The sequence below is a fragment of the Clavelina lepadiformis genome, chromosome 5 (assembly GCF_947623445.1).
Source record: "Clavelina lepadiformis chromosome 5, kaClaLepa1.1, whole genome shotgun sequence".
Taxonomy (NCBI): Eukaryota; Metazoa; Chordata; class Ascidiacea; order Aplousobranchia; family Clavelinidae; genus Clavelina; species Clavelina lepadiformis.
This window is the reverse complement of record NC_135244.1, coordinates 10,270,356-10,297,142: the sequence shown is the minus strand read 5'-3', so window position 1 is coordinate 10,297,142 and position 26,787 is coordinate 10,270,356. Positions and strand designations below refer to the sequence as shown.

General features: G+C 35.6%; 3 protein-coding genes across 5 annotated transcripts; 1 reads left to right on the top strand and 2 right to left on the bottom strand.

The window, feature by feature from the left end:
• The first annotated feature begins 1,718 nt into the window (after nucleotides 1-1,718).
• LOC143460650 (tetratricopeptide repeat protein 33-like) lies at nucleotides 1,719-7,871 on the top strand. Of its 3 annotated transcripts, XR_013117925.1 has the most exons (7): nucleotides 1,719-4,864; nucleotides 5,086-5,190; nucleotides 5,665-5,746; nucleotides 5,859-5,969; nucleotides 6,700-6,807; nucleotides 6,996-7,104; nucleotides 7,736-7,871. XR_013117925.1 is itself a non-coding variant. In XM_076958243.1 (6 exons), the coding sequence occupies exons 1-5, from the start codon at nucleotides 4,731-4,733 to the stop codon at nucleotides 6,799-6,801; spliced, it is 534 nt and encodes a 177-aa protein (XP_076814358.1). In that variant the 5' UTR covers nucleotides 1,719-4,730; the 3' UTR covers nucleotides 6,802-6,807; nucleotides 7,736-7,870. The 3 variants fall into 3 exon arrangements, 2 of the variants coding, with proteins under 2 accessions (XP_076814358.1, XP_076814359.1); XM_076958243.1 differs by lacking the exon at nucleotides 6,996-7,104 and having other exon boundaries at nucleotides 7,736-7,870; XM_076958244.1 differs by lacking the exon at nucleotides 6,996-7,104 and having other exon boundaries at nucleotides 7,712-7,850.
• Nucleotides 7,269-10,382, bottom strand: LOC143459553 (gap junction beta-2 protein-like). Its single transcript, XM_076956765.1, has 7 exons — nucleotides 10,240-10,382; nucleotides 9,777-9,874; nucleotides 9,534-9,659; nucleotides 9,235-9,292; nucleotides 8,932-9,041; nucleotides 8,197-8,333; nucleotides 7,269-8,019 (listed from the first exon to the last, which is right to left on the bottom strand). Exons 1-7 carry the CDS (start codon nucleotides 10,337-10,339, stop codon nucleotides 7,668-7,670), a joined length of 981 nt encoding a protein of 326 aa, XP_076812880.1. The 5' UTR covers nucleotides 10,340-10,382; the 3' UTR covers nucleotides 7,269-7,667.
• A 3,547-nt stretch (nucleotides 10,383-13,929) lies between these two features.
• On the bottom strand, nucleotides 13,930-18,588 carry LOC143460926 (gap junction beta-2 protein-like). Its single transcript, XM_076958617.1, has 7 exons — nucleotides 18,411-18,588; nucleotides 17,890-17,987; nucleotides 17,594-17,731; nucleotides 17,060-17,117; nucleotides 16,523-16,629; nucleotides 16,083-16,219; nucleotides 13,930-15,882 (listed from the first exon to the last, which is right to left on the bottom strand). Exons 1-7 carry the CDS (start codon nucleotides 18,529-18,531, stop codon nucleotides 15,528-15,530), a joined length of 1,014 nt encoding a protein of 337 aa, XP_076814732.1. The 5' UTR covers nucleotides 18,532-18,588; the 3' UTR covers nucleotides 13,930-15,527.
• Between the last annotated feature and the right edge of the window lie 8,199 nt (nucleotides 18,589-26,787).

The following is a 26,787-nucleotide window of genomic DNA, read 5'->3' as shown; positions in this document are numbered from 1 at the left end:
AATTTCGGCTTTTATGAAGGCGGAGTCTTCCCTCGAGTAGGAACGCGTGCGAGAAGCGACAGGGTAGTAATCCTTTTGCATAAATTCGAACAAGTTGGGTGGGTCAACATCGGCTGCCGCTACCGCGAAAACCTTTTCCGAAGCAGCAGACACTACAAGAGGATTTTCAGCTCCACCAAATTCGAAAGTAACAGCCTCATGTCTTTGTAGAAACTTCTGCCCCAAGATAATATCGGCACAAGAGTTATGCATGACGTCCAGCACAACGTTAGAGTAGCTCCGGCCAAGCAGTTGAATGGCTGCTTTAACATGACCTTGTGTTTCCAACTGCAGTTCAGTGGAAGCCAAGGTTATGTCACTCACTTTTCCTTCCGGTTTTAAATTGATGTTTTCAGCTAAAGAGCTATCGATAAAATTTTCTGAAGCGCCGGAGTCTAACAAGGCTTTAACGAGTCGGCCTTCAATGACAGCGTTGACGACTGTACGTTGGAGGCAGCCGGGAGCACCTGCCAGAAATGAGGTCCCAGATGTTTTAGCGGCGATGGCAGAATACCGTTCTGGTAGTTCACTTGATTCCTTGGATTGCTTAGAAGTTTGTAGAAAAGAGCGATTACTGCGGCAGACATTTGAGAAATGGCCTCGTTTTCCACAATTACGACATTCTCGATCACGGGCGGGACAATAATTACGACTATGTAGCGCACCGCCACAGTAGAAGCAAGTCTTCTGAGTCCTCAATTCACGCACTTTCGGAGCAACAGCTAGTGATCCTCCAGTTTGTAGTGTGCTTTCTCTCGGTGTCAAAGCGGGCAACGTTGATTGGGCCGAAGCCACCAGGCGAGGGCCGGTACTGACAGAGCCCATTGAGCTCGATTGCAATTGAGCTCGCTCTAAGTTATCGGCTAAATCGGCCGCTCGCTGTAGGTTGATATCATCTATCTCCAACAGGCGTTGACGTACGAGCGAAGAACTCACGCCATTAATGAAAGAGTCCCGTATAAGTTCGTCGCGGTACTTACTCGCTGTGACTGCTTCAAAAGTACAATCCTTAGCAAGTATCTTAAGGGCACGAAGGTACTCCAGGACATTTTCCCCGTGGTTTTGCTGCCGATTGACCAGTAGATGTCGAGCGTAGACATTATTTCTTGGTCGGACGTACAACTCTTTCAGAAGAGTTACAATACTCTCGTAGCTATCACCTTCTTCTACGTAGGAGAAAACTTCGGGCGAAAGACAGCTTCGAACAACTCTTGTTTTGTTTATAGCGGGCGATTGCGTAGGGCGTAGCTCTTCCAGTGTAGCAATGTAGTCTTCGACCGTCTGTAACCAATACTTGAAAACTTTAGGAGCGTCGACGGTATCCGGGCTAACCGTGAGATCTTTCGGTCGAAGTAATAGCTTGTCCATGATCTGTTCGTCTTATACTGTTTTTAATAAATTGTCATAACCTTGAAACTCAAACACTAAATTCGAGCAACTTAGGCTTTATTAAAAACAGAATTGAACAGACCTAAAACAAATAGAATCAGTTAGGCGAAACGTGACAGCTATATAACATTTATATATGTGACTTATACTATTAAGCAGCCGACCCACCGACACTGCGTTTGCTACTGAAATGACGTTCTACAGTTCTATTTAAGGCGGCGAAGCAATTAAGGCGTGAGGCAAGGCGTAAACAAAGGAATGTTAATACATTGGAATGTCACCACAAGTAATACAGTTTATAGTTCTTTGTCCATGCTTTTACAAAGCAAAGAAAACTTATAGCCATTTACCCACCACTCAGAAAACGAAAGAGAAAATATGCCGACAAGGCATACAGTTTGTCAGGGTAAATAGGGTAATCCCCATAAGGCGAACGTTTTTTTTACAGCATTTAAAATTTAGTTGTGAGAAGAAAGTAGCAACACATGCTTAGGTGCAGTCAGCAACATAGCAAGTCCAAATAACTGACAAGGACAACATCAAGTATCCATGGTACATTCCGCTGGTCAAGGAAGCTGCTGGAGAAAGTCTTTAAATATGCTCTACAGCCAGGTTCTTTTAATCGCCTTTTATGTAGAGTTTCTACAAAACTGGATAAATAGCCTATGTATAGGCTTAATGGATCATAGTGAATTACCTTATAACTTAGCCATTTTCAATCATACTGTTGCTGTCGTATATAGCCTATGTTATTCATCGTAGGCTGTCACTATTTAATCGGAAAAAGTTGTTTGGCATATTTGTAATGCACGCCAAGCTCATCTTCATCGTATGCATTGCATCAAAGAGGTCTCTAAATTTACCTCCAAATTGAACTCTAACTTTAATAGACCTTTTCAGAGTTACGGCCACTGTGTTTTTGGGTGCAAGATTTTTTGCTCGCCTATACTTAACAATAGAAATATGTTAACAATAAGACAATAGAAATAGAAAGAGTTTGCGTGTTATCTGCGGAGCATTAGTAGCCTAATTTTGTTTTGCGTGTCAAGCAAAGTATAATATAATCAGCTAAAAGTGAAGACAAACTCAATTATTACATTCACATGCGCAGCAGATAGCAAGCAAACTCTTATACATTTTGTGTTACGTGTTATGCTGACCATGTAGCCCGACTTCATATCGAACAAGTCCAGTGCGTAGGATTCAAAGCGCTGTAAAATAAAAACTAGACAATATATTTTCAAATTTTTTTCTTTATTTTATGAAGGAATTTATACCCATTTGAGCGAAATCTATAAAATCCGGCTCCCAGTTTGCTTGTAGGCTAGTTTAGAAAACAATCAAAGTGGGTTGACAATTTCTATTATTACGCTAAATAGCCGCTGCTGTAAAATGAAATTCCAGTACTCTTTCCAGCGTTGTAAATATTGTTTTTCAGAAACAAAAACAGGATGACTTTAGATTGAAATTAGTGTCTCCTTCACACCCTGGCAAAGAAAACCCAACTTTGGGAAATGGATTTTTTACCCTACTGGAAAGTTTGCTTTCAGTACGCCATATAAATGTACCAATAAATGAAATGCCAAAATTTGCGCCACGCTGATGTAATAATTATAAGTTATAATATAGAATATAGGGCAAAACGGCTATTCTGTGCCAAAAAATTGGTGCAGAAGCCAACATTGTGTGCTGGACAAATGTGCCTGATTTTATTTGTATGATAGTTGGTTTTTGTGTCAACTTTCTGGCGCAGAATTGCAATATTGCTCTATATTCTATGTTATAAGTATAATGTTGGCGTGACACAATTTTTGGTGCATTTATTCTGCGCACTGGATGTAAACTTTCTGGTAGAGTCCAGTCCTTTGGACGGTGTTGTTCTAAGTGGGGTTTTTATTCCATCCAGAAAGACAGATTGGTTCCATCTCGACAGTGACAGAAGCTTATGTTCTGAAAAACTACCAGCTTAACCTTAGTTCTATTTTAACGTGTTTTAATTATGTGTTTTGTGATAAGGGTTTCGTGGCCATGATGCTGACGCATGTTTTTACCTTGGAAGCCTTGCCTCATTTTCTTGACTTATTTGTGGTAAATATCATCATAATTACTTATATGTTCGCGGCCACCTGTTTGAGCACAGTTTTTCTTTCCCAACATTTACGGCGAAAAATAAAATGAACGAATGAATATTAAGTACAGGCGATTGAAAAAAAATCTTGCCACCCAAAACAAATAGCGGTCGTAGTGTGAAAAGGGTCTATTAAACTCTAAATAGCTAAAATAAACATTTTGTGCATCCATTCTTCTAACATAACCGCCTATATTTAAGATTGGGCTGGTGTCCTATCTACATTGAAATAGTTAATCTAATCGTCACATCGTATCTTTTTGTTTATTGAAAAGTATGATGCAATCCATTCAACAATCGGCATGACGATCATTAACAGGAAAATGAGGCGAAGCCAAAAAGCTTGAAACATGCATGGTTGCACTGATACAATTATCCTGTAAGTTCTGAAGATGGTTAGCATGGGCACCAGACCCACAACATAGTTAACTTCCAGACAGTAAATCAAAAGTTAAAAATAACAAAACATACGCAAGATTATCACAAAAAATAAAAGGAAAAATGTTATGAACAGATAGAGTTTGGTTACATTTACCTTAACGGCATTATTAAGGACACCACAGCGGAATGCATGATAGAATTACATCCCCGAGATATCTCAAGCTTGTTGCTGCAACTTAATGCCAACTGGATTAAGCGCAGCTTTTCAACCATTCTCTTACTTTTCACTAAAAAAGATCAAATCAGTCTCCTTTTATTTCTTAAAGCCAAGCAAGCCATGGTGGAAAGTGTGGCACCTGCACAGACGAGGTTTATTAACGTGCTATCAAACTTTTTTATTTGCACGCCGATTTATAATAACAAAAGGAAAGCAATTTGTTTGATCGCCAATTTATAATAAATAAACAAAGAATTTACTTCTGAATGTACTTCAGCGCACACCAAAGTTTGCATCCTTACACACACAATTTCTTGTCGAAAATTGCCATACTTTTCAGTTGGGCAAACAAGGAAACGATTCAAATGTTGTATACAGTCCGACATTATACACTTAGAAAGTTATTCTTGAATGTTTTCACATGTTAGCGTAAGTTTTCCCACGTCTAGGGCAATGTTTAATAAAATATAATTTAGATGAAGTTTGTTTCTGTGCTGAGTTTTACCATCACATAGAAAAGTTCCAACCGCATAGTGCTCATTTTTGTATTTTCATGTATCATATATATCAAAGATAATGGCTAGTTTTTTTTCTGAATCGGGAAAGCATAGTTTTGTTTGGAAATCAAACAAGAAGCTGAGAACTAAACCAGTTGATCTGGATTTTCAAGAAAATACAGCAACATCTTCCAGTTCAAAAAGTAAAGCAAGGTCTGTGTCTATGTTTGTGGGATCAGTAAATTAAAATTTTATGTAAATATTGTGTTATTTACCATAGCACCACCAGTTCAAATTTGTACTACACCTAGTATTGTCTAAAAATTGGTTAAAATATAAAATATAGCACGACTGTCATATTCAAATCATCAGATAATAATTTAAAGATCCTTTAAATGAAATTGATGAAATGTACCTGTAACTGTTTGATGCAGAAATCTTAGTTTTTCTGAGAAAGAAAGGTTGCTGAGAAGTGTTGCTTTGAAAGAGGAGGGTTCAGTGCTTGCAGGTCAAGAAAAATATTCTGATGCCTTAAAAAAGTATGTGGAAGTATTCTGCTTTACTATTACTTAAAAGTTTGTCATTTTCGAAACATAATGAATAATGTAATGAAATAAAATTGTGAAGATAATGATAATAAATAAAGTGTTTGTTCATTGATATCTTACTGTTTTATTGAAAATACAAATGCTTCAAAATAAATCAATAAATTGAAAAAATGTAAATTGAGTAATTTTATAAATTTTATGTAGTTATTGGTTCCTGATGGGTATCAGTTACTGGATAATGTACATATATATATGGGCAGCATAGGAATTTGTTTAAGAGGAAATATAGCATGATACAGTATTAAAGTTTTATTATTGCACTCGGAATTTAATTGACAAACCGTAGCATCACTGAACTACACAGCACATCATTAGCTTATATTTACAAATGAAAATGTATGTGTTTAGATTAGATCAAACAAACTTATTGGTGATCCGTAAGTTGACATTGCTTTTTGTTTAAAGGTGGAATGAAGCAATCAACCTTAATCCACACGATGAAATTTTGTATGAAATGAAAGCCCAAGTTCTGATGATTCTGGAAAAGGTACTGTCACCAGATATTTAGTTTATGATTTTTTTGTTTTAATCCACTTTTACATACTATAATATATATATATATATATATATATATATATACCATGTCACTTACTTCTTAGGATTTTCTAGCTGTTCAGTGTGCTGAGAAAGCTATCCAAACTAAAAAGCACTGGTGGATTGGTTGGCAAACGCTGGGAAGAAGTCAAATTAATATAAAAGATGTCGACATGGTAAGACCAACTTTGGTTGGGGTGAAAAAATAGAATATTTAGAATTTAAATAATGCTGATAAGTTTAAAGTAGAACTATGTCAACTAATTTGCAAGTTAAATTAACTTATCGTTGATTTTTTTCAATCTCTTGCTTTTCAGGGAAAACTTTCACTTGTTTTAAATTTGCTTATAAATTTTTCTTTTAGTTATGACTCATTTTTGAAATCAATTGTTTATATATTGTGTCTATATACAGTATAGCTCAGAGGTCGGGAACCTATGGTTCACAAGCCATATGTAACTCTTTTGATGATGGCATCTGGTTCACAGATAAATCTAAGAGCTCTTCCATTTCTTAGCCTGATTGTTACGAATAAAACTTTTTCTGCAATTGTAAGTCGCGTTAACAGTAAGAAGCATGTTATTAAAGAGTAAATTCAGACATTTACCGTTGACTAAAGTTGTTAGTTTTGCTTAAAAATGCACACGTTAGTTGCATTAAGTGTTGAAAAATATTATATGGCTCTCACGGAAATACAATTAAAAATATGTAGCTTTCATGGCTCCCTTAACCAAAAAGGTTCCAGACCCCTGGTATAGCTGTTGCATATTGTTCGCAATGTGTTGAAATTTGATATAACTAATTTGATACAATAAATGATTTGAAATCACTACTGACATCCAACAGCCTAGTCTTACAGTATGTTTTTGTCATACATCATATAAATTTTTATGCTTTTACTTGTAGGCTATCAAAAGTTTTAGTAGAGCCTTACATCTTAATCCAATGTGTGAACCAGATGACTTGCATTGGGCAGTATCTCTTAGAACAAAAGCAAACTCTTCTTAATCTATGGTATGTACAGCTTTCAATATTTATTACCTGAGGTAGTACAACAGTAGTTAGTATAAAAAATGCGAATGACTGATTGTTGATTCAGGCTTTGTCTGAATATTTATCTACTTGACAAAATTGGAAAAAACATTTTGCTCAGACTAAGAAATATGCTGATTCTCTGCTTAAAATACTATTCAATTTTAAAGTATCAAAAACTTGTGATGATCTATCTGAACACTCTATTTAATTCGCTGATGCACTGCAAAAAATATCATGCATAGGTATGTTTTCTGGACAACTAACAACATAGAGCAAGTAAGAAATTATTTCACACATTTATTAAACTAATATTAAAAGCAATTTTAACTTGGAAAAATGCTTTCAGTGTTACATTCTAAATTAATTAAGATTGCTTTTGCTCACTAGCGAAGTAGAGCTATAAACATAAAGCGAAATTCCAAACAATGGAATTGTCCTGCATGAAAAAATTAATATGAGTAAACCATAATCATAAAACCAAAAGCACAAAAACTACAAAATTAAACACTTCAATTGCATCAGAAATTATTGTGGAATGTTTTGACCAGAGCTTTGCATATAGTACGCGAGATAATAATATTGTGAGTCATTTTCTGTAAAATCTTTGCTGTTTTATTCCATAAAACAAACTACTGTATATCGTAATAATGTATTCGGCCAGTTTGCACTTAGCGTTACTCTAAGATTTCCAACCTTGGATTACCTTGCTAAACTTCAGTTTTAACTATATTAATGATATTCAAACAAGTTAGTTGCTTTAAATCCAAGGCCAATTTTGTCACTAGAATTTTACGATAAGCAATTTAAATTCACGTTGGTAATAAATTTACAACATACATTTAAGTGTATATATATTCTTCATTTTTCTGCTTATGATAAACAGATTTTTGACCACGTTTCCTACCAGGTTGTCCTGCAACATACATTCTTGGTATGCCAACTACATCTGGGTAACCTCTGGATGGTACTTCATACACTCCAGCTGGACCCCAAGTACGGACTCCACCTGCAGCTCCATCAAACATCGGAACTATTTCATCACCAAACACTTCTTTGGTGACATCTTGATGTCTTGTCTTCCATGCTTTACTCAAGTTGCCCCCAATATTGTATAGTTCAATTATATTGAGTAAAACCATTATGCATCCGGTTGCATATAATATACAAAGCATGATTGTTTTCTCTTTTGGCCTGAACATCGGAAAATACTACTTAAATGTGCAATCAAAACTGCAATAATCTTTGTTATATTGCTGACTGTGATAAATATATTTATAAACATGTAATTTAACATCATGAGGTTTGGTCGCATGGATGTTAAACTTCACACTTCATGCCCTAAATATACTGTAACATAAATCCTTTTACCTGGATACAAAGCAATCAACTGCGTTCGGACAGGGCCAATGTCGGCACTGCCAAAGCTCTGGGACAACAAATTTGAATGCATAAAGATTGTATTGGCCAATCATAAATCCGACTTCTACGAGTAACCGGGAAAAAACCTAAAATTTTTGTTGATTGAATTAACCTTTTATTTGTTTTATTGTGAAATTATAACTTACTTGTCGGACAAGATTTTGTTGTATTAAAATCATGAGAAATTTGTATTTATTTTTAACAAAAGTTGCAGTAAAAAGTTGCCTTTGTGCAAAAGCACTTTAAACGATAGTGGTTTCCCAAGCGATCTATTTAAATATAATGCTAAATATTTCCAAAACATTATCTGGGGAGAAATGGCGATCTTTTGCCAACTGTTTACGTAGCATGTTATAAATTTTTTCCCACCGTACATAAAGTTGCTTGGCAATTTAACAATTTGGTATACAGTTTCGGACTGATGTTTGGCCGGGTCATTTCTACAATTGCTTTTAGGTCACTATTCAGTTCGAATCGGTAATCCAAATACAGTTTTGCGCAATACTTCATAAAAGTTGCATATAAAAAAGACATAAGTTGCAATATAAAATTCCTGAACCCAGATTAAAACACCGTACAACATAAATTCTGAGTAGCCTATTTGAGAAGCTGTAAAAAAAACTTGCCCTACTTGACTCGTCGCGATTGTATGATTTAGTCAATGGCGTACCAATAAGAGCCTACCATGGAAAAGTATGCCAGAAACAGCTTTGAAGGATGGTCCTCTTGTAATTTTGTTGCAACAACTTTATCATCCTCATCATCTTTTGATTTCTTTTGTTTATATTCTTTGCCTGCAAATTTTGCAATTTACAAGATTTGTAAACGGTGGTTTAAAAAGTAAAATATTTTCTGAAATATTGGCACTGCTGTAATAAACAACCACTTCAGCCTCTTCAAGTTTAATTTGATATAGTGGCCAGACCCTGTCCGTACGAAATTCTCATTATCAGTCGCGTTAGGTAACAATATTTTGTAATTAATTACCTTTACTTTTTTCGTTACCACCACTTGCCTTTCCTGCTTCTTTTAATTTTGCCTTCTGCTGAGTTCAAAATATAAGCCAATAACTTTCTGTTTACAATTAACCTAAGTAATGCAGCACTAGTAACAACAGCATGGAGTAGCCTACGATTCATTTTATCTAACGTAATTTGGAGCAAATGCATTTTTCATTTATGTATGCATCTAAAATGTATATGAACCACAGCAAATTGAATTTTTAGCATTGCCATGCAGAGCAAGTAGACTGCTGTTGGTACGAGGCCGACTTATAAGAAAATCACCTTTTCCTTCCAGATTCGCTTCTTTCGTATAGCTTTTGTAACCAAAGCCAATTTATGAGTCGTGTATACGTTAAATATTATCGTCATTACGGAGACTGCCAGTAGCTGAAAGGCCCAAAATCTTGTCTTCAACACAAAAATACAATAATTAGTCTCAAGTTAAACTGTTTGATTATATGCAAGCTAAGCTAAATGTGAAACCATTTTTGCAGGCTACTTATAGATCTTATTATAAGGACTTACTGGTGCAATCGGACTGAATGCGTTAAAACAAACATTTTTACAACCAGGTGATTTTGTGTTACAAACGAAGTTGCTTTGGGAGTCACTCCAAGTGTCTTCTGTTGAATAACCAGATAACAACTGTTTAGTTATAACTGTGTTATTTAAAAGTTACGATTTTGCAAACCTGCATATAGTATGTTATGAACTAGAGTAGACTAAGTGTGCAAAGCTATTTTCATTAAATTGTATAGGCTGGTAATTATCAACTTCAGGTAAAAGTATAAAAATTAAAAGTAACTACTCTAGTTACATAGTAGATACTTGAAATAAAAAATAAATGAATAACATCCGCACGGGCGGGATGATTAACTTAGGCTAAAAAAAATTTGTGTGTGAATAGTTTTCAAGCTGAACAACATATCAATTTTTGCTTGTATGATATGTACTATATGTATACTTACACACTCTTAATAAAACATACGAAAACGCAACAGAAAGAAAGAATTAATCCAATATTTTCCGATGAGTGTAGAATGCACTCCTGTACCATCCACTAATTTCTGCACAACATGCCAGCCCATAATTGAGAATTTGGTCTTCTCGAAAAAAATTATCTTAAATACTTCAACCTCTGAAAATCATAAAACTTGATTTTATACCATCACGAATTAAACGAGAAACATTTTAACGAGAAGTGTTTAAAATGAGTTAAAAACATTTTAACAAAAATTTTTTAATAATAATTGCTAAGTTCGCAGTATTATGTTATTGGTGTCAACAGTATTATGATTTTAAAAAGTTGTATGTGTTAAGCCATATAGTTAAGTTCAAGATTTAACATAACTTTACACCTGTATCAATTTACCAACCTGGAGTTAGTTAACAGTTCTCCGATTATACCTTAGGCCCTACTTCTTTAGAACTGAATCGGGTTACCTAGTATGTGATTACTTATTTGCATATAAAGTTTATTACATGCTATAGCCTACGTACAAATATACTTATGTATTTATTTGTAAATGAAAATATTCATCCGTAATTATTGGGTAATCCGATATAACTAATTCCACTTAGAATATACATATTCGAGGTTAGCACAATTTCCTTATAATTCTGCCTATTACATAATTTACCTAGATTCTATACATGATATGTTTGTTATTATTAGGCCTAATGTTTTCCTGACACGCTTTTTGTCTGTAATTTGCCGCTGCTACATCAGAAAAAGTGAACCAATAATGCGTTGTATACTGTAAAACAATGCAGTCTACGCAAAACGAAAAAAGTAAAAGCGTAGCTTATACCAGCTATATACTTTAGTTCGTAGAAAGCGCTTGCGCAAATCTAGCCTGTTTGACATTAACCCTATTAAACATTAAACTTAGGTTCTTCTTGGTTGCTTGGTTTCTTCAAACACACAGATGGGAGTACGTTTTTTGAGTAACTTTAAAACTCTCACATTTTAAACTGCTTGACGATCGCCTTATGGTTCTTGTAATGCTTTTTGTCAGCATGCCAGCACCAGTTATTTTCGACTTTACTAAACGTTTTTTGTTATGCTTTGGTAGGCTTACCATACGTCCCGTTTTAGCCGGGACAGTCCCGCTTTTAAAGGCTTTGTCCCGGCGTCCCGGTCAGTCAACTAAAAGTCCCGCTTTGGCATTTACTGAGCGAGCATTGCCCTACACTACACGAATATTAGCATGATGTGATTGGTTTGTTTAGCCAATTTGCTGAAAAGCAATACTCGATGCGTGTTCTTGTTTCGTTGCGTTAAATGTGAAAGTAATTGTTACATCATTGTAGCGGATAATTGGTCCAGTGGTGAGTTGATTGTTAGCGCATTCGCTTGTTCAGTGTTCAGTAATAGTAGGCTAGGAGGAGGAGATGATCTTTTTGCAGTTAGGTTATTGAAAGAACTTATTTCGTACGGATCCGGTACTTGTTTGCATTTTCTTCTGCAAAAACCATTTGAATGTGAAAGCCCTTATCACCTGCAAAATTAAAACTGACTTTTCCTGCTGTGATTTTTATGAGAAAATAAAGTCGAATAAAGACTTTTTGAAGAAAGTATTGTCTACAGAAAAGTATGATTGGACGATTATGTAAATTTACAAATGCTTAAACATTGTTTTGTTTCCTAGTAAAATCCATTATTTTAGTTTTTCTTGTTGTCTTACTACTTCAGTTGTCCCTGACGATAGGAATCCAAAATAGTCTCATACTTCTAGTAAAATATGAACCAAATTTGTCTGATAGGGCTTGTTGTTCTGAAGCGTCCCGCTTTTCAATCACAAAAATATGGTAAGCCTATGCTTTGGTCTAGCTCACAAAATCAAATCGTTTGCTAAGTTTTCAAGCTGTGTATGGCCGACACATACCTTTTTTGTAGTTAAATGTATAATATACAGTTTATAAAGGTTCCATGACATATGACCGCGGGAAAATGACCGCGAACAAACTCACCGGGGACAACTAAACGTGACGTAAATTGACCGCGAACAAACTGACCGTGATGTAAATTGACCGCGAATAAACTAACCGGGAACAGACTTACCGGAATGAAAATTGACCGGGAGGTAAATTGACCGTGCAAGTGCTGAATTATTGTGTTTAAGTTGATCTCCAACTCTTTTTGCAATTTACAATTATTAGTATAACCATAAACAAGACTTAAAACTAGGGGAGTCCTGACGTACAGCTTCAATCTGACAATTTACTTAACTAAAGTGTCCATTGTTATTGCAATGAGTCCATTGTTACTACATGAGATAGGCTACAACGCATTGTTTCATAATCTCATCAAACAACTCGTCTAGACCGGGAAAATGCATGTAACAATAGGAAATCTATGAATAAAGGTGAAAAACCCGTAGGGTCACCCTACACCCTACAAGGGGCCAAAAAACTCTACGAGTGGCAACCTTGACTGCAATACACATACTAAATTGGATAGTGACTAGATAGCGACTAGATAGTGAATTAGAATTTTGACCTTTTGACGGCCAATTTGTCGCCGGTTAATTTGATCGCCGGCCAATTTATCGACGGTTAATTTCATCGCCGGCCAATTTACGTCACGGTTAATTTGATCGCCGGCCAATTTGTTGCCGGTCAGTTGTCCACTACCAGTTGTCGCCGGTGAATTTGTTCACGGTCACTTCACGTGATCACGTTTATAAATGTGTGATGTGGTTATGTAACTTACAATATTGCTATTTATAAGTTACCAAGTTAATTGATATTTTTGTAAGTAGGCTATTATAAGCAGGGTTGCCATCGATCTGGACTCAAAAATAAGAACGACTAGGAAACGAAAAAAGAATACAAAAAAAGAGATAGCATACTATTTACTTGTTTTTAATTTTGGTATCTTATTGGTACAAAGTGGTATACTAAAAAGGACGACGTGCCCAAAGTAGGAACCTCTGCCCTAAAAATAAGACAGAAACAAGCACGAAAGTAAAAATAAGCACGTTTCTCAGAAATAAGCAAATTAGTTACTATGATTAGTATTTTTTAAGACATTGTACTTGAAAATAAGCACAAATCTTAGAAATAAGCACGAAATGGTAACCCGGACTATAGGCCTACTTTTTTCATCTCATTAGCTCATGTCGCTACGGTTAACCGTTAATAATTGATGAAGTTTTCATCAAAAAAACCAACTTAACATGCCAAAAGAATTGTTTTTCTAGAATACATGCCACGCCTTGATTTATGTGACAAGGCTTGGTGTCTTGCTTTTTACAGCTGATCCTATATATGGGTTCTAATCAGCGAAGAAAAGTCTGTGAAAGTAAAATTAGATTGTGAGATTTTTAAACCATTTGTCTACAATATAAGCTGATTCATCAAACTGACGGTTTAATCACGTAGGCATACGCTGTGGGGCTGTTGACCTTCTCCTTCAGTTGGGTACGACCGCACGAGGTGTGTGTGTCTTCAAGCAAACACTTTGGTCTGTGACACATGAAACTGAATTTGTCATATCTTCACGAAAATCAATATATATTTTTTCTGATAACCTATATACAGTAGGTAAAAATATTTTCTTTTTCAGTTTTTGATGTGCTGATAAGATTCGAAGAAATACCGTTAAACCTCTTCAAATCAAATCAAAGGCTTTTTAAATACAAATCTTTTAAAAGTCCAACAAAACCAAACATCCTTTTCTCGTAAGCAGTGTATTTTGATTGCCCTATAAAAACATGGTGTGACAACGCTGCAGTCAAGTAAAAGTGCACAACCTTTTTCATCAACATGAACCTTCATATTGTGTCTTCATAAAAAAATAGCAACCATTTAAATTACTTATCACTTCTTGTGGTGTACCAGGATAGCGAGATGTAGGCCTGTAAGGTGTTCTGCGCAATTACGCGTACATATTAATATTTCGTCATTGCAATTTTGGTCAGTGTCAATTGCAATTTCCTTATATGTGATATAAGAAAAAACGTTATATATACAAACAAAGCGTTATATGTGATTTGCAGCACAAGCAATAATTCCTTAGTAAGGTGTATGGGCTACTACAGTACTAAACAAATTAGCGTATAGCCTACTGTATAATGTACGGATTTTGATTTAATTATTTTGCAACCGCAACATGAGTTAACAATGGTTCTCAACTTGGGGTATTTATGCTTATATTGCTATATATGTTAATGGTTCTGAGCGTATGCCGTATAAAAACATTCTTCACAAAAGTGCTGTTTTCTTCTTTGATCGAATTTGCAATGCACGATTTTTTTATGAGTTTGATATAGTTGCCAATTTTCAGTTTTTTGACTTAGTCAACTACCATTATTTGCGTTTTGTGGTGGGTATTAACCGCTTTCGATATTGGTCACTGTAGGTACACCTATATCCCACGCCTTTTTTGCCAAAACTTATGCTATAGATGTCTATAAGTGAGCTAACCTAATTTCTTTTCTACTTTGTTCAAAACAATTATGTTTAGTAATTGTATGTTGAAAACCCATACCGAAAATAGATAAATCAGATCAGCGCTTCTCAATCTCTTGGTCATTTCATAGCTCTAAACACATCCTACGAAAAGATAAAAAGCAGCTATGTCACAAATTAACTTCTTTTGTAATATATATACATCGTATTATAGGCCTATGCCTATGCTTAATAAGGGACCATATGTTGTTATACAACCATAGCGTCAACAAAATGCTGAGGTGGATGAAACTTAGGCTACTGTCGCATCCAATCTCCTACATTGAAATTTGACGATAATACACGTTGCGATAACATAACCTATGCCTCAAATAATAAATTTTCTTATTGTTCATGTGAATGTGAGCTTTAAAGTATAACGTATGAAGTTTCATATTTTTCTGTGCAGTTTTGTCGAATTGCATTGAAATATCGAAATCTGAGAGCAAGAACGTTGCATTTTAAATGTTAAACGTGTAATTGTTCTATATTATGGTATGATAAATTATGTCGCTAGGGCATATTACGCTTAAAGTTATAGGGTCATTACTGAAAAGGATTGAGAAGCACCGCATTAGACAAACTTGACGTAAGACAAATGATAAAGGGATATGGAGAGATTTGCGAATCTGCAAATAAAAAAGGGTTGAGAACCACTGGTTTAGAGCATGCGGCGCTAGAAGCAAAATAATTTGACCTTCTAAACCTGACATCGTTACTTATTCGAAATTATTAAAATATATAAAGTTATTGCAAAATTATTTTCCCACTATTTTGATTTGAAAAAACCAACAGATATGTGATTCAGAATGCACATAAGATCTACGTATACATATATTCATCGTTGTAACGGTTACGACGTAGCCCAGACTTTCTTCCACGTGGGTTTGTATATCTGGTATATAACATTGGAATACCAACTGCATCCGGATAACCAGTAGGAGCCGCTTCATAGACTCCTTCTGCTCCTGGGCCCCAAGCACGGACCCCACCTGCAGCCCCATCAAATACTGGCACTGCTTCGTCACCAAACACTTCTTTGGTGACATCTTGATGTCTCGTCTTCCATGCTTTGCTGAAGTTGCCCCCGATGTGATAAAGTTCAATTATGTTGAGCATAATCATTATGCATCCGGTTGCATAGAAGGTACAGAGCATGATTGTTTTCTCTTTTGGTCTGTAAAAATTAATTGAAAAAATGTCAATCATCAAAAAGCAACAAAAAAGATGGATTCTTTTTTATGTCAGAATAGAATCTCTGGATAACTTTTGGCGAAGATGCAATGTCAGCTAAATCTACCTCAGCTTTTCGTCCGTTACAAATGTAGCAAAAGGTTGAATAACCTAATTAAAGCTTTCTAGCTTCTAGGCACGTACCTCGATACAAAACAGTCGACAACATTTGGGCATGGCCAATGTTGGCATTTCCAAAGTTCTGGCACCACAAATTTGAATGTGTAAAGGTTGTATTGGCCCACCATGAATGCAATTTCTACTAAAAGTCGAAAAAGTACCTACAAATTGCATTATTACAGAATATATTTAATATTCAGTTATTAAGCGTGAACATTTCAATTATACTGGCAACCAAAGTTTGCAGAGGATTGATCACTTAAGGATGAATGCGGGCCACAATTTGCCATTTTAGTACAAATTTCTTTTGCAAGAACCACCATGATATCACAAGCAAAACCCTAGATCTTGAAGCCAAAAATTATTTTTATTAATATTGAGAAGCCCCAACATTGTATACAACATGAAACTTGTTTTAAACGTTAAAAGGTATCAGATATATCTTTTGAGCCGTTTTAACTTACCATAAAAAAATAGGCCAAAAACAGTTTTGAAGGATGGTCTTCTTGCAATTTCGTTGCTACAACTTCATCATCCTTATCTTCATCTTTCTTTGGCTCGTTAGGTTTCACTTAAAACACATCGAAAACCAATTTAAACGAATACCGGACCGAGAGTAAATGCTTATAACATCTTTCATATACACCGAAAGATTTTGGAAAGATGTTAGTGACTTTTACATAAATATACAAGTATAAATCTTTCATTAATTTACTGGTTACTTTTAGTATTAAATGTAAGTCATTCAAAATTCATAGTGGTTACAAATGAACCATTTCATTACTGCGCTATATCAATAAACAGGATAACATTTCTTAAAAGGTCCAGACAACCAAACACAAAAAGTTAGTCATTCTGACGCGATGAAACTCGTCCGCGCCAGGTCAAACAAAATGTCTTTCACGATTTATTTACTTTCTTAGATATACAGCAGGTCTGCCAATATTTGTTTTCGTCCTATATTATACGGAATGACATACCTATGCAATTATCAAACTTACCTTCATTTTTACCAACGGCATTTTCTGATTTGTTAGCTAGTTCTTTTAATTGCATGGCCTTTATGAAAGCAAAACATTAGGGATACTTCATAAGAAAATTTAAACTTTGTCTAAAACATATTTCATTTTTTGATTTTGTCTATTGTATGATTAAAGCAGGGGCGGGCAACATACGGCCCGCGGGCCGGATCCGGCCCGCGACGGGATTTTGAGCGGCCCGCAGACAGTTTCCGGTCTAATCCCTGTATTGCGTCACTTAATAAGTCCAAGTTTGCCAACCTGAGACAGATGGCCATGAATCTACTTGTTCTGTTCGGGTCTACATACATTTGTGAGCAAACATTTTCGACCATGAACATTAATAAGACAAAGCTGCGTTCCAATCTATTCAGGAATCCGGCCCGCCAAGTACTTCATTTTCTCATATCAGGCCCGCCGACCGAAGAAGTCGCCCGCCCCTGGATTAAAGCGTTGTCGGAAAACTGACCGAAGTTTACTAAATAAGCTATCTGCAATAAATGTTAGCTTATATACCTTTTGCTTTTGCTCAGACTTCCATTTACGCTTCTTTCGAATTGCTTTAGTTATTAAAGCCAGTTTATGAGTTGTATATACATTGAAAACAATCGTCATGATCGAAACTGCTAGCAGTTGGAATGCCCAATACCTGGTCTATAACAACAGCTTGTTGTTACCAAATCGAAAAACAAATTCTTTACAAAACTAAAATAAACTACATAAATCATAACTACATAGACAAAACATCATGAGGAAATTGTACAAGCGTTTTTTCCCAACAACAGGATTAAATTCAAGTGAGCGTAGTTTACCGGTGCAATTGGGCTGAATTCGTTGAAACAAACGTTTTTACAACCAGGCGATTCCGTGTTGCACACAAAGTTGCCTTGTGCATCACTCCAAGTCGATTCTGCCGATAAAAATGTGCATTAATGGACCCAGAAATATTACAGCAATTGTATACCTGGTTCTGTCTTTCTATATTAGAACAAGCAAACATTTCATCATAGTGGTATATTGAGTATAATATCGTTGATATTGTAAAATGTTCTATGTTCTATCATGTATACAAAGTTAGAATCAGAATAGAGCATCGACAAAATAAATAATTTTTGGCATTTGTAATTTCATGTGTAATCAAAATGCTAATTCTATGTACAGCAAAAGCATTAAAAAAGTCCATATTGGCCTGTGTCAAACGCTACGGACAGCTTAAACTATTTAAAACAGTTAAACTAATTAAACTTAATCAATAAGTTAGTTTAACGGTACTGCAGGGTTATATGTTTAAGCAATTGCTTAACAACGTTATTTAGTAATCTTCGACACATACTTGCTAATGAAATCACTATAAGAAAACGTAAGACAAAAAAAGACGTTATCCAATATTTTCCAGTGAGAGTTGAGTGTTGACCTGTCCCTTCAACCAATTTTTGCACAATATGCCATCCCATTTTAAAAGGCGTTAAGTTTCCTTATATAGTTTAGTATCTGCAATGTCAAAGTCCATGAACAACTAAAATTGCTTTAGTCATCAATAGGTAGGCTACAAGAACTAAAACTTTAAGTTAAAAGTTTGACCATGGACTTATACATTTGAATTGTATAGCCATTCTTTTCCTGATAGCCTGCTCCGGCAACATTACGGACAAGAAAAGCCAAATGATTCTTAAAAATTTATAGGGTACACCAATACTTTCTTTGCAACTCTTAGACTACTTCTGTAATTCAATGAGGCATGCGATAATTAAGTCTGGATAGTAATTCCAATTGTGACGTTTCTGCATAACACAGATGTTTTCTCTTAATGCTCTTTTCTACTATCTGAACAGTGTCTTGGACTCGGATACTATATTGTAAAGGCTGCCACTGTTTCACCAGAAGAAAAACGTGCGTTCGAAGCTGGTTTTCCCAGTTTCTTGTTAACCTCGCTTAAATGTTATATCATAGTAACCCAAACCTAATCTAAATCTAACTTCAATTAAACCCCTTATAAAGCTTAAATATATTTTTGCATACCCATTCTCCTAACATTACCGCCTATATCTCCAACAGGTTACGTGACCTACATGTGGTGAAATAGTCACTTTTGCTATACCCCGGTATAGAGGAGACGCTTTTAAGAACTGTTTAACTTCTCTCATGGCAAACACACTTTATGTTAGTATTCACAAGTATGCGTAACTGCGTCACAGTGATCTTTTGCTTACCGACATTATCCTCGTCTGAGCACACTTGAAACGGTTGTAGTTTTAGACTACAACTGTTGAAAGGAAATCCGAATAACTCACCACACAAACCTGCTCAAAACCTCAACCATGAATGCCACATATCTTTGGCTGCCACTATTTTAGCGAAAAAATTTTTACATTCAAAGCAATTTTTCACAGTTCCTTGTTAATCTACAATTTAAATGTTACAACACAGTTACCTAAATCAACTTTCTAATCTAAATCGAATACCGATTAGACCCTATAAACAACAAAAACCAACTTTTTGCATGCCCATTCTTCTTACCTAACCGCCTACCTTTAACAACGGGCTGCGAGATCTATATTCTCCGAGTAAATAGTTACTCTCCATATGTTTTCCCAGAAAAAAAACAGATGCCGCACGACTAATGTAACTAAATGGATCCATGTTGAAGTAGGCTAACAAAACAATTAATTATGATATTTATTTTATAATTAGGTCCTGTAAAACGTTTGAAATGAAATTTACAAATTTCGTTACGTTATATCACAAAACGAGTCTGATGAGAAGTAGCAATGCGACAGACATAGTTCACTGACTTTATGAACGAATATATTCGTAACTTGAAGGCGTATACTGGTACAATTGTCTGGCTAGCGGCTACATCATTTTTTCAAAGTGTACCCAATCTAATTTTTTGCGAAAATATAGGTATAGGGTTAACATAATAGCCAACCATATTTATTCACACACCACATGCGCTCTGTATTTAGGCATCTTTATTTATACACTACAATACACACATCTATTAAATATATCGGTATGTTTCAATTCTGAATTTGAATTTCTTGAAATCGTAGAGGTTAAATATTTATCTGTTCACCAATATGTAGGCTATGCGCCGGCTGACAAAGTATACTTTGTTATGTATGTATGTTATATATAACACAAATAGCGGTGGAGATACAGTAACACATAAAAAGACACGCATCGCTCGGGAAATGTGTTTGAGTTAATTTAGTAAGAATCCCAGTAATATCTTACAAACTAGCTTTCAAAAAGCATCTTATTTTCAAAATTACTGGTAGTTTGTCATCTAGCAATTTAATTCTAAAGGGTCCAAAGGCATATGCTTTTGTGGGAAAATTTTGGATTTACGCAGCCTCAAGAGTCTAAACTCTATACTCTATAGTCTATAGGATCGCGTACAACATTGCATTAAATTCCGCCTAAATTTAGGATTATTAAGTCAGAAATTTGTGTCTATTTGACTAAATTTCTAATTCACAAATAATGGATCACACTCATTTCTATGTAGCTTAATCCATGCAACAAAAATATTTTCTCAATTCTTAGTTATAGCTTATATCGCAATCACTATATAAGCTTATGTGTGATGGATATCGTACTCAAATGACTTAAAAAAAACAACGAGCAATTCCTTGGAAACGGCTGTAACATTTTTTCTGCAATGCGGAACTTTTATAGAGTTGTATTCTCGATTCTGACTGAGCGTTTAAAAAATTATTTACATATATTTCAAAATGGCGACTGATGATAACCCTATTTACAGTTACACTAGGCTTGGCTTCTCCCGCACACAGTCACAGAAAAACGTGGCGTACAGTTGCATTGTTTGCTGTAGAAACTTGAAATTTGGTGACTTTTCCTAAAAAATGTTCAGCTATCTGTCCATGTTTGTTTTATAAAGTTGGAGTTTGTAATTTTTGAGATATTGTCATATTCTCATAATTTTAAATAAAAATAAAATAAAAATAGACTAAAAATAGTTTCAAAAAGGGTAGAATTGGTTTGCACTTTGCATACCTGCTATTTTTTTACCAACTCATTGCTTATTCAAAAAATAAGGTTCGTTGGTTGCCTGTTAGGTTACTTAATAACTTATTTGCTTCTAGGGAAACCTAACTCACGGCGGTGTTTGTACGACAAATTATTACTTCACAATGTACGCTATTCTGAGCACCACAGTCTTTTCAGTGCGGTTTTCAGGCGTTTCCTGTGTGTATTGACACGCTTATGAAAGAATTGTGATTTCTTGGTTCTTTACAACCTTTTAATACCATTTTTCTTTAGCTCTTTTTCAATTCATTGATCGTCGATTTTTCATGGCTATGCTATTCTTAATATACTAAATAATGTCAATATTCTGTTGTTGTAGTGTTTTATTTTTGGTGGTTGCGCTGGTGCCTCATCTCTGTCTTGCATGACCCCTCTCATTCCATATAACAAATATCCATATCGTGTTTATTGCATTAAATTCATTTATCAGTTTGAACCCAGTGATGGAAACAAGTCTTAATGGTAGATTGGTAGTGATGGAAGCATAGACGTAGCAAGGATGCGGGCAAAGGGACCTTCCCCATCCCCCAATTTCCAAGATTTGCACTATCAATAAATATATTTCTCGCATTTAAGAACAGACAATCAGTTATTAGGTCGGTCTTTATTACGCCCGCTCAGTTTCAATACACTGTTACGTCACAGAGCACCTATGAATCAGTGTGCCAACTGTGAAGAGCCTCATTTCTTCTCTTCAAAGCGTTCTGGATCAAGAACGCATCGATTACACCATTGTGTCAAACATTTATCAAGAAGCTTGTGAAATAGCTGGTGTAAAAGAGCTGAAAGTAGTGGAGGTACAGGTTTATTGTGAAAACGTCTGTGCTGAATCGGGCTCACAGTATTTTCAGCGTTATAGGTATATCTTTCATACGTCGACGGTCAAAATTGCTCTATTCGAGAACGATTAACTTCAACCGATTAATGACAACCCTTCATTTTTTGTTATCAATCCTTCCTCCAAACAAACCAATGAAGATAAATGAGATTGAGGGCTTGTATTTTTTGGATAAGCTCAAAAGCGAAGTAAGTCTGTGGAGATCTTCTTTGAGCTTTGAAGCCAACAGCGAATGTTTGCAGGAGCTTCTTTTGAGCGTTCAAGATTACTCAAGCGTGCGCAATGCAATCCAAATCATTATGGCGTTACCCTCAACAACTGTTGAGGCTGAGAGGTCTTTTTCGTGCATGAAACGAGTCAAGACATGGTTACGCTCAGCGATGACTTCCGATCGCCTCTCAGACTCGTGCGTGCTTCATTGCCATCTTGAAAGGATTAATGAGGAGAAAATTAATCGAGTTGTAACCAACCCAGCTGGCGGGAAGCGACGAATGGACTTTTAATCGACGTACTATTTGCTAATGGCGTTGTAAATATTTATTATGTTTAAAAGAAAAAAATTGTTCGGAGAAGTGGATTTTATATTGGTAAAAACTTGCGACTTAACTTTTAAATTATTAAATTATTAAATTATTTTGACAAATAAGCATTTTTCGTCGGTATTTACTCGGATAGGTGGTGCCCCAAACAAAGTATTATTAATCGCTTGAAGTCAAAAAATAGGCCCCCCAAAAATGTTGAGCTGGCTACTCCACTGGACACTAACAGTGCACGTCCAAGTCAAGTCGAGTCATTTAATTACATTTCCAAGTCAAGTCAAGTCGAGTTAGTAACATTTATCAAGTCAAGTCCAGCAAGTCTTAACACATGCCAAGTCATGAACAAGTCACCATTTATAATACGATTTATTTTTCATTTTTGATCGATAGGCTATAATAAAGGGCTCTCTGATACTCGTAAAGTAACTCGAGTCTTCCCATCTCTGCTTCTACCAAAACAAGATCACATTCATAGAAAGCTCCAGTACAATAATTTCTTTTACGTCAAAATTAGGACTTAATTTTATTACAGCAGGTTTACAAAAGTCTCGAGTCTCTCGGTCCACTAAAAACAGTTCAGAATTCTAGAAGCTTAAGTCTGTGCTATTCTATTTGATGTGATATGGCATATGCATTACACAGTTCAATTATGATGTAGGCTACTCAAAGAGAAAGCGTTACTTTGTAGCGGTCGATAAAGAAAACCGGAGAAATCGTATATTTGCTGTAACTGGGAAAAATGGTATGACCAGTCTTCACAGAGAATTCTACTTCGTATGGTGCAGTCTAGGCCAATACTTCTATCCGCCTCACATGCGGTAACCCGCTCAGATTGGCGTACTTGTCTTATCAATGCAATAAATTCATTCACGTGCAGACGGCACTTCTAAACTCTGAATTTATAACTATGAAAACGTACACATAGCAATAAACAATTGATTAATCATGTTGATATTATTTCCCTTCTGTACTATGTCAACTAGCCTTTCTTTGTTGATAATTACCATAAGAATTCTTAGACTGGCGCTAATCCAAAACGAGGTACAGTATCGTCTCAAAATAATTCTACGTTCTTGCAAAATAAAAAGATGTAGAGCAAAGATTGAGGATTGCTATCGCAAGAAGTGCAGTTTTGGAGCTAACCAAAACACAAAAATCGCACCCCATTCGTCTACTTTCCGCCCATTAAAATAGTCCAGAGTACGGGATTTTTTCCCATTGTAATGCTCGGAAGTATGCCTTTCTTATCCTAGAGTAAGATATATGCCTTTGGAATGGGGAGAATTTTACTTCGGCACAAGTATGTAGTCTGAACCCCATTCGTCTATTTTTCCGCCCATTAAAATGGACCTGCTTTCAGCAATAGGGTTTCCCACAAACCATATTTCTGCCGAAGTAAACATGTCCCCATTCCAAATGTATATTTCTTACTCTAGGAAAAGAAAGGCATACTTCCTGCCATTCGAATGGGAAAATATTACCGCATTTCCACCCATTTCAATGGGCGGAAAGCAGACGAATCGGGTGAAAATCGCCTCAATTGTAACAATGGTTTGCAAAGTTATTTTAATTAGGAAAGTTTGAAGACGTTTCAATTGTGCAATTGTAATTGACTTCAATAATTTCCGGCTAACCGCATGAAGATGAGAAGTGATGAAGTTCTTGTTTCCATTTAGTTTGATTATTAGCTGGAAGATTTTTCATCTTGATAGGCATTGATTAGTTGATTACCTCTATACGCCTACTTAATAGTCGCAGCTTTAGTGAACTTTTCTTCTCTGAATAATTCTTGGTAAATTTGGCTATGGTTAACTCAACCACAACCAGTTAGTCATTGTATCTTTGCCGACTTATCTTGTACGTTTACCAAAATAATATATTTGTGATAGCATAAATGCCCTTTCACAGTCGTATTGTATCGTTAAGCCCTGACGACTTTTTGGCGGTCAAGGTTACACAACTTTAAACGCACAGGGTGAAAATTACAATGGTGCTACAACAATAGAAGACCATAACGTATAGAAATTCAGTCAAACATGCTGTTGTGACGGTTACGTCACGAGTCACGAGTTGTTTTGGAAACGCTGAAATTTTATTTTGGGATTTTGCAATTCAGTTGTTGACCAAAGTTAATTTCTACTTAATGGCGTTCAGATAAATTACCTTGCTCGAACTGTTGTAGCCTACCATATACCTTATAATGTTGTAATGGTTGCAATCTTTCCTTTACCCTTTTTCACTTGTTACCAAGCGCAGTGTAACATTCAGTAAGCTTTGCCCGAAGGTAAAAGCTTTTGTGTCTGATAATAAATAAAAATGGGAACTTTATCATTTAGTAATATGTATAGACAGAATTTAAGCAACCAACAGCATAGCCGCGCCGTTTGAGAACTCATATCATCGGAGCAAAAGTAAAACAAGTTATCAACCATCAAACGTCCTCGTTCATATTGTAACAATAGCCACCAGTGTACGCGGTCTTTATGGCGAATATGGTTGTTATGTAATATTTGACACAATTAATACTGCAACGAATTAATATCTGCCATACTGTCACTGTAGCATGATGTTTTTTTTTCTGGACTGACTCCACCAACCTAACCTACACGTTCAAAATCGCGAAATTGTGATAGCTGTAGCTTGTAGCCAAACATAGATGATAAACAGTGACACACAAGGTGTGCTTCTTATGCAGGCTACAGTAAAAATATCAATTCGATCGTTTTCAATGGGTAAAACTATTGCTTTGCCGCCCGGCTGCAAACTGTCCACGGCACAATGCCCGATATCCACCTATCTTCCTATACTATCTTTTGTATAAGATGTTTATGATTCACACATGGCCATCATTGCCAAACATCATAGAAATTTAATCATATAGGCTAGTCTAGATTAGACTGAAAAGCGTGATTCGGTAATTGCTTTATCAATAATTATTTACAAATCAAGGATCTGTGCATGGCGCTGGCGCATAAGGTAAACTGAAAACACAATAACTGAAAGTTCTGACTTCTTAAGAAGGCTCGAAAGTTAAGCTTGTATAGAAATACGAGACATAGGCTAGTCAGAATTTTAAATTTTTGTTACAGCTTGCAATATACCTACCATATGGCATGGTTGGAAGGGTCTAGGACTAGCCTGATGGGGCGATTACCGAATTTGGATAAAGGTTCTTTTCAGAAAATTGCTAGCTGGTTATGGAATTGATGTTTTCCTACTTTGATAACCGTTGGCTGGTGAAGTAGACACTTATTGTACCTGCTTGCGTTTTTTCTGAAGTAGGAAAAGGTGAATACAGTAAACGGTAATTAGAATTAGCTGTAGTGGAAAGTGTTGAACGCAGGAATTTTTAATTTTCACACCGATTTATACTAAACAAACAGAAAAAGCTGGTTGTTTGAACGCCAATTTATAAGTTATGACAAATAAAGAAAAGAATCTTGCTTCAGTGTACATCAAAATTTGCCTCTTTGCAAGCACGATTTCCCATCAAAAACTGCCGTACTTTCTAATTAGCCTTGTGGTAGCTGCAAGCACGAGATTCATCAACATACGCATCGAATATTTTACTCATGATGCCAATTTATAATAAATAAACAAAAATTGTTTGTTTGAACACTAGTTTCTAATAAATAAACAAAGGCTTGAGGCTTCAGTCCACACCATCATGCCAATATTTGCATGTTACACAAACAAGTTTTCGTCCAAGACTACACTGTAAAAAATCTTTTCTAATTATAAGTCAGTGAGACAATTGAGACTAATAGTTAGTCTTCCAACGAAAAGTATGGCTTATAGTTAGTCTCAATTGTCTCACTGACTTATAATTAGAAAAGATTTTTTACAGTGTAGGCCTACCATACTTTCCAGCTGGAGCAATTAGGTTTCGCTTGGCACTTTATTTCTGTACACAAAAGGATAAAACCAGTGAGCGTGCCAAATGTAATTCTGTGTCATTTCCTTAAGGCAGTTTATTTATCATTTCATTTGTCAGTAATTTTGCCAATTACAACTTATAATGCCACCTTATGTCAAGCTTGTTTTGTCCCTACGCAAAGACAAAACAAAAAAGCTGTGATGTTTGAGAACAGATTAGATTCTTCCTCGTTTTCCGTTTGTTTTATCCAGCTTTACCAAATTGCCGAAGAGGATCTAAACTACTCTTTTAATCCATTCCCAGTTTATTGAATAAGTCTATATTGTTATGGAAATATTTTTATCTAGCTAAATGTTACTCTTCTTAAATTCCCAAAAATCAGTTCTTCTACTTATGTGTGAAG

Excerpts from the sequence above, each read along its gene's own strand:
- LOC143460650 (XM_076958243.1), top strand. The coding sequence starts at position 4,731 with ATGGCTAGTTTTTTTTCTGAATCGGGAAAGCATAGTTTTGTTTGGAAA. Across the intron at positions 4,865-5,085 it reads AGTTCAAAAAGTAAAGCAAG|AAATCTTAGTTTTTCTGAGA; the intron begins GTCTGTGTCTAT and ends TGTTTGATGCAG. Across the intron at positions 5,191-5,664 it reads TATTCTGATGCCTTAAAAAA|GTGGAATGAAGCAATCAACC; the intron begins GTATGTGGAAGT and ends TTTTGTTTAAAG.
- LOC143459553 (XM_076956765.1), bottom strand. The coding sequence starts at position 10,339 with ATGGGCTGGCATGTTGTGCAGAAATTAGTGGATGGTACAGGAGTGCAT. Across the intron at positions 9,293-9,533 it reads AGCGAATCTGGAAGGAAAAG|CAGAAGGCAAAATTAAAAGA; the intron begins GTGATTTTCTTA and ends TTTTGAACTCAG. Across the intron at positions 8,334-8,931 it reads TTCTGGCATACTTTTCCATG|GTTTTTTCCCGGTTACTCGT; the intron begins GTAGGCTCTTAT and ends CAAAAATTTTAG.
- LOC143460926 (XM_076958617.1), bottom strand. The coding sequence starts at position 18,531 with ATGGGATGGCATATTGTGCAAAAATTGGTTGAAGGGACAGGTCAACAC. Across the intron at positions 17,988-18,410 it reads TATAGTGATTTCATTAGCAA|AATCGACTTGGAGTGATGCA; the intron begins GTATGTGTCGAA and ends TTTTATCGGCAG. Across the intron at positions 16,220-16,522 it reads TTTTGGCCTATTTTTTTATG|GTACTTTTTCGACTTTTAGT; the intron begins GTAAGTTAAAAC and ends TGCAATTTGTAG.